The sequence below is a fragment of the Clinocottus analis genome, unplaced genomic scaffold, assembly GCF_023055335.1.
Source record: "Clinocottus analis isolate CAN_PGR_092001 unplaced genomic scaffold, fCliAna1.0.p SCAF_86, whole genome shotgun sequence".
NCBI classification, from domain to species: domain Eukaryota; kingdom Metazoa; phylum Chordata; class Actinopteri; order Perciformes; family Cottidae; genus Clinocottus; species Clinocottus analis.
The window spans coordinates 82,501-90,000 of NW_027176247.1; the positions used below are offsets into that span (position 1 = coordinate 82,501).

Sequence of the window (7,500 nt, forward strand, 5' to 3'; positions counted from 1 at the left end):
GCCCCCTGGTGGTCAGGAGAGAGAATGCAGCTTTAACACATGAAGCGTAGACTTCTATACAACCAGAGGAGTCGCCCCCTGGTGGTCAGGAGAGAGAATGCAGCTTTAACACATGAAGCGTAGACTTCTATACAACCAGAGGAGTCGCCCCCTGGTGGTCAGGAGAGAGAATGCAGCTTTAACACATGAAGCGTAGACTTCTATACAACCAGAGAGTCTCTCACCATTGGCTATAGTACATATATTTTATTGTGGCGAACCACGAGAAATGGGCGGGACTTCAGAACAAGCAATGCTTTGGTGACAGCGAATTGAACTTGAGTGACATGTTGGGTGATTCTGTACCTTCAGACTGATTATGGGATGTTAGTGGATGTTAAAAAGGAGAGAGGACAGGTGGAGAGAGAGGAGGCGTTTCTGAGTCTTTAACTTGAGTTAAAATCCATCCGTCATCCATAAACACAACACAAATCACCTTCACATGTTCCTCACCCAACCGGCCAATCACAGGGCTGAGCCGGACAGACCGATTCGGCCAATCAGAGCGCACGACGCAGGGGTCACAGAAGAAACAATCACAAACCAAAATCACACCACGAATAGCCAAGAAGACGGCCAAAGACAGCAGGCGGACGGATCAATGCTCATTTCCTTATTCACTTTCCTCACTTCCTTCCTCCTCATCATAGAAGAGGAAGAGCAGCGAGGGAAAACACTCACACAAAAAAAGATGTTGGATGTTTAGCGCTCCGTCTGCAGCGACGTCTGTGCTAACTGTTCTACTGTTCACTGGACTGAGCAGCAGCTAAAGCTAACAAGCTAACAAGCTAACTACAGCAGCCAGAACACAGGAGACATTCAGAGAGGTCAGAGGTCACATTTGACTGAACCTCTGCGTGTTTCCTGTGTACTGAGGCGTCAAAGTGATGTTCCACCGATGTTCACCGTCTGTCACTAAACTGAAACCATCTGAGAACAGAATGCATATCAGTAGCTCATCGTTACTCATGTGTGTTAAACGTTGTGTTCTCTTTGTGTCGTCTCGATCATGAAGGAAACTCGTTTGATGAGAGACAATGAACGTAATGAAACATCGTTCCTTTTCTGCCCGTTCTGAAGCGCAGCGCCCTCTACAGGGCGCGGTCACATGACCCCCGCTAAGGAGGAGCTACTGGCTTTGCGGCGGCACACCAGCGCGGTCGCTCCTCGTACCTCCTACCGTGAGGAGGCCCAGCCTCTCCTTGAACACCGCCACGTCTGGATGGCGTCGCCAGCAGGGGGCAGCAGAGGGAGAGACACCCGGAGGACACCGTTAGTGACCTGCAACCCGCCGCCCGGCGGCCATTTTTATACACCAACACCATTCAAGCTACAGCCGGCGGCGCCTCCAGCGGCTTCCTGCCGGCTGTGGTGGAGCTCGAGTTGCAGAGGGCGACCACATGATGCCAGACAGGAAGCACAGCGGGTCCCTGAACGCAACACCGACGTCCTCGGCTCTTCAAATGCACGTCTGATCTCAAAGACACGCCCCCGACCGCATCACGGTGCAACAGGAAGTAAAGAGTGCGAGGGCCAGTAATGCTAAAGCTAAGTAGCAGGTGAGTCCGGTTAACTACTGATTTAGTGTTAGTTATTCTGCCCAATGAGAGAAAGCAACTAAACAAATCAGCTTTGTGCGGTGGGGACTCTTCATCTTCAACCCGTTCAGCCTGAACGCGCTTCAACGCGTCTGAAACGCCTGAAAGACGAGTCCATCACCGCGACGGCGAGCCAATCAGGACGCGGCTGAGAGCCGGCGTGTCAGAGCAGCAGCCAATCAGCGACCAGCAGCAGATAAAACACGTCACGAGTGCAGCGGCAGGTTTCTTCCACCGGAGCACCGACGCTAGCACAGTTAGCGCAGAGCTAACAGCTCTCACACACACACACACACACACACACACACACACACACACACACACACACACACACACACACACACACACACACACACACACACACAGAGGTCTCTCAAAGGACTCTGAACGCCTCTGCTGTCTGGAGCTTTCGACCACGGCACATGAGCTTCCTCAGCAGATGAGTCAAACTCTTGTGGAGCTTTCTAACTTAGAACCTCAAACCTGAAGGTTTCCATCTCAAATCCTCAGGACGTGAACAGGAAGGAGAGGAAGAGTCCACCTGCTGATGAAGACCATGCATCGTGATTGAAAGCGACTAAAGGGATCAGGAAGGATCCACTTCAGCTCTTCACAAGGAGGCGTGAAGGATTAATCCACCACACGAGGGACGAATCTATTCCTGATCAACAGAATCCAATTAAGATCTCCAGGGCGGAGACCTGGCTCCGCCTGACGCTCCGCCTGACGCTCCGCCTGACGCTCCGCCTGACGCTCCGCCTGACGCTCCGCCTGACGCTCCGCCTGACGCTCCGCCTGACGCTCCGCTTCCTCAAGGAAGTTCTTTTGAAAGAAAGGACTCAAGATGTTTTGTACAGATTTCAGATTTAGAAACATTTGTGTGGAAATCAAAACATGAATAATTTAGAGGAATCGTGCAGATGATGATACGAGCGTGACGCTCGGTGTTTGCTCTCAACAGGATCTGATGGAGGAATCCCTTCAAAACACAGAATACAATTCAGGAAGAACGCAGCCGGCTGTCACGCTCGCACCAGCGGCTGCAGAACAGTCGGGACGCGGAGCGCTGGAGGAGAGCGTGCACGCTCCCGTGCACGCTCTCCTCCAGCGCTCCTGCAGCGTGCACGGGAGCGCTGGAGGAGAGCGTGCACGCTCCCGTGCACGCTCCAGCGCTCCTGCAGCGTGCACGGGAGCGCTGGAGGAGAGCGTGCACGCTCCCGTGCACGCTCCAGCGCTCCTGCAGCGTGCACGGGAGCGCTGGAGGAGAGCGTGCACGCTCCCGTGCACGCTCCAGCGCTCCTGCAGCGTGCACGGGAGCGCTGGAGGAGAGCAGCAGACCCGGGGACAGACGAGCTCCTCACCCAGCTTGTCGGAGGACGTGATAATGTCAGTGGGGACACACGAGTCCAGGTCGGCGTCCATGATGCCGAGGGGGTCCAACTGAGCCACGTGGTGCCCCCGGATCTACAGGAGGGACAATAGCACAGAGCCCACCCAGGCCAAGAGGAGTGAGGAAGAGGAGGAGGAAGGACAGGATGGACCGAAATGAAAAGAAGGTGAAGAAGAGGAGGAAGCAAGATGCAACGAAATGACCAGAGAAGCAGGTGGAGGATTTGTAAAGTAAAAGATCCCCACAAACAGCATTAGAAACACAGAGAGAGAGGAAGAGGAGGAGGAAGGAGAGAGAGGGTGGGTGGGGGAGGGGCAGAGCATTAACACCACAAGCCAGAAGAGTTCTCTCAGTTCTGAAGTCTCACCGACGTCTTGGAAGCCGGCATTCACCGGAGCATCATCAAAATTCACACAGCTGATTCCCAGAGGATCCAGCTGGGCATTGTGATGCCCCATCACCTACACACACACACACACACACACACACACACACACACACACACACACACACACACACACACACACACACACACACACACACACACACACACACATCACAACCCTGACTGCTGTCAGGTGACTGGAGGTCTGCACAGGTCCTTGTTTGTTTGTTAGAAGTGATCATGTAAGGACTGAGAGGAGCTACGTAAAGACCTGTCAATCACCTTGTAGCCCCGCCCTAAAGAGTTCCCTGCTTTACGGTCTGTTTCTGCTTTAACACATGAAGCATAGAGTTCTATACAACAGAGGAGTCGCCCCCTGGTGGTCAGTAGAGAGAACTGTTTTTCTGTGAATGCAATAATTTGTCTTCTGGAAGGAGAGCGATGACCAAACTGATGAATATGGATCCGGTGGATCAACAGTGTGATCGTTGTTGGTGCAGACCCCCAGCCTCCAATCACTCTCAACACAACAGAAATAAAACTGCAGGAAGGTTTCAAAACCATAATAATAATTAATATATTTGGGTTTGAGAACAACAAACAGGAAGAAAGTGAAACGTCACTGAAACATGAAGGAGGCGGGGCCTAGAAATGAGGATATGAAACATGATGATGATGCTCGTCATGTTCTAACGAATCACATTTCATTCTGCACAACACACTGAAGAACTGACCTTTATTTTGAAAGGTGGTTAAAGGGAAGTCTGGTAGGTATGTGTGTACCTGGTAGGTGTGTGTGTGTGTGTGTGTACCTGGTAGGTGTGTGTGTGTGTGTGTGTACCTGGTAGGTGTGTGTGTGTGTGTGTGTACCTGGTAGGTGTGTGTGTGTGTGTGTGTGTACCTGGTAGGTGTGTGTGTGTGTGTGTGTGTACCTGGTAGGTGTGTGTGTGTGTGTGTACCTGGTAGGTGTGTGTGTGTGTGTGTGTACCTGGTAGGTGTGTGTGTGTGTGTACCTGGTAGGTGTGTGTGTGTACCTGGTAGGTGTGTGTGTGTGTGTACCTGGTAAGTGTGTGTGTGTGTGTGTGTACCTGGTAGGTGTGTGTGTGTGTGTACCTGGTAGGTGTGTGTGTGTGTGTGTGTGTGTACCTGGTAGGTGTGTGTGTGTACCTGGTAGGTGTGTGTGTGTGTGTACCTGGTAGGTGTGTGTGTGTGTGTGTACCTGGTAGGTGTGTGTGTGTGTGTGTGTGTGTACCTGGTAAGTGTGTGTGTGTGTGTGTACCTGGTAGGTGTGTGTGTGTGCACCTGGTAGGTGTGTGTGTGTGTACCTGGTAGGTGTGTGTGTGTGTGTGTGTACCTGGTAGGTGTGTGTGTGTGTGTGTGTACCTGGTAGGTGTGTGTGTGTGTGTGTACCTGGTAGTTGTGTGTGTGTGTGTACCTGGTAGGCCCTGATGAGTGACTGCACCGCCAGGTGATCCTCCACCAGCTTCTCCACGTTGGGCTGAGCCTCCAGAGTGGAGACGGCAGCAGCAGACAGACCCAGAGGAGACCGGTACGCTGCTCCTGGAGGAGCGCCGGAGTTAGCGTTCCTGAAGAACACGTCCCAGGACTGGAGGGTGAGGGGGGGAGAAAGGCTTTCAATGAAACCACAGAAGAAGAGCAGTTGATGTTCACATGAATCTTTTCTCTGATGAAGTAACTTCATGAGGTTAACAGAGAAAGAACTCGAGTAAAGTAGAAGTACCTCCAACCTGAGTCCGTACTGTAAACAACAACAACAACAACAACAACATGAAGGCCGGTGTGAGGTTCTCTCCTCACTAACGGGTGACTCACGAGTCCAGAACCACAGACTCCACCCGGCTCACACACACATTCCTCCCCCCCCCCCTCTCATTTAAACTCAGTGTCAGGGTTTAGCTCTGGTGACTCCGTGGTGTTGAAGTCAGACGGGTTTTCACCAAAAGGGAAAGCAGGCGAGCAGAAACCCAGAAAATAAACATTCGCTGCAGCGACAACACAAACAACAACAACAACAACGTCCATGTGATGAAGTTAAACTAAACATCATTTAAATCAACAGTCTGACAGTAACAACAGTCTGACAGTAACAACAATCAGACAGTAACAACAATCAGACAGTAACAACAGTCTGACAGTAACAACAGTCGGGCAGTAACAACAGTCGGGCAGTAACAACAGTCTGACAGTAACAACAGTCTGACAGTAACAACAGTCTGACAGTAACAACAGTCGGGCAGTAACAACAGTCGGGCAGTAACAACAGTCTGGCAGTAACAACAGTCGGGCAGTAACAACAGTCTGACAGTAACAACAGTCTGACAGTAACAACAGTCGGGCAGTAACAACAGTCGGGCAGTAACAACAGTCGGGCAGTAACAGTCTGACAGTAACAACAGTCAGGCAGTAACAACAGTCTGACAGTAACAACAGTCTGACAGTAACAACAGTCAGGCAGTAACAACAGTCTGACAGGAACAACAGTCTGACAGGAACAACAGTCTGACAGTAACAACAGTCGGGCAGTAACAACAGTCGGGCAGTAACAACAGTCTGACAGTAACAACAGTCTGACAGTAACAACAGTCTGACAGTAACAACAGTCTGACAGTAACAACAGTCTGACAGTAACAACAGTCGGGCAGTAACAACAGTCTGACAGTAACAACAGTCTGACAGTAACAACAGTCTGACAGTAACAACAGTCTGACAGTAACAACAGTCGGGCAGTAACAACAGTCGGGCAGTAACAACAGTCTGACAGTAACAACAGTCTGACAGTAACAACAGTCGGGCAGTAACAACAGTCTGACAGTAACAACAGTCTGACAGTAACAACAGTCGGGCAGTAACAACAGTCTGACAGTAACAACAGTCAGGCAGTAACAACAGTCTGACAGTAACAACAGTCTGACAGTAACAACAGTCAGGCAGTAACAACAGTCTGACAGTAACAACAGTCTGACAGTAACAACAGTTGGACTAGGGCTATGCGGTATGGCCCACAATTCATATCACTGTATTTAGACTCTGATGGTTTTACAGTGTTAAGCTGTAATGAGTGCAAGCAGCAACATTATTATTTTACAGGTGGGTGTTGAAAGCAGTCAGACTGTAATAACAGTCAGACTAACTTCTCTAACAACTTGATGTGGTTTCAGTGGACCAGCTGCGTCATGTGACCGAGCTTCCAGCAGCTATTCTTAGCCTCCCGTCCTCTATAAGACTATAAATGTCCAGCGCTTCCTCCGGGCCCACAGGGGGCGCTAGCGCCTTCCTTTATGTTGCGATGTGATGACGCCCCTCAGATCAAAGGCTGCTTTTCAACCAGCAGACACATGAAGCGCATGAAAAGTGTAAAATGAACATTAGTGGCGCTCGTGGAGTGCATGAGGTCTTCAGCGCGTCAGTGTTTTTAGATCAGTTTCCTCTGCAGAACCTTTTGTTTTCATGCATACAAGTCTCAAAAGAAACCTGGAAACATTCAACTGAGAAGCTGGCAGTGACCAGTGAAAGGATGTGATATGAGTGGTGTGAGGATGAGGAACCTGTAACCGGTCCCTCCAGGACTCTACTTCCTGAGCAAGCAGCCAGCAGGGGGCTCCACCGCTTCTCACCTTGTGGACGCTCGTGGGGTCCTCCAGCCAGGCGAAGTACATCTCCTCCACGTAGTTGGAGCTCGTCCCGTTGAGGAACGGCTCGGCGGCCACGGGCGCCGTATAGCACCTCATTGGCTGAAACGTCCTTGCGCCCCCGGTGGAGGCGGCCGTCATTGGCCGCTGGGGGCCGACAGTCTGAGCCGCCTGCGAGGCGGTGAGTGGGCGCAACCGCGCCGCACAAGTCCTTAAGCGATGCATTGAAGTCCTCAACGGCGTCACCAGCGCTGGCGGTCGGGCCGCACGTCCTCTGCCTCAGAACCACGACGGGGAAAAGTCTATCCACCGGGGCTTAAAGTCCAGCACTGAGGGAGACGAATGAAGCGTCCACCGGGCTCTGGTCCGCTTGTCCACTAAGACACAAGAGACGTGGTTAGAGTCCACGAGACAGACCACAGTTACCAACATGATGAT

General features: G+C 51.4%; 1 protein-coding gene across 3 annotated transcripts in view; it reads right to left on the bottom strand.

Moving 5' to 3' along the window:
* The window catches only part of ogdha (oxoglutarate dehydrogenase a), a 19,619-nt gene that overhangs the window by 10,973 nt on the left and 1,146 nt on the right, over positions 1 to 7,500 (bottom strand). For 2 of the 3 annotated variants that reach the window (XM_068568904.1, XM_068568905.1), the window contains exons 2-4: positions 7,048 to 7,439; positions 4,848 to 5,018; positions 2,999 to 3,101 (exon numbers count right to left, since the gene is read on the bottom strand). In XM_068568904.1, coding sequence (XP_068425005.1) covers positions 2,999 to 3,101; positions 4,848 to 5,018; positions 7,048 to 7,287 — 514 coding nt within the window. In that variant the 5' untranslated portion in view covers positions 7,288 to 7,439. Of the gene's footprint in view, positions 1 to 2,998; positions 3,102 to 3,394; positions 3,501 to 4,847; positions 5,019 to 7,047; positions 7,440 to 7,500 lie in introns of those variants that run through there. The other variant, XM_068568907.1, reaches the window with a different exon arrangement.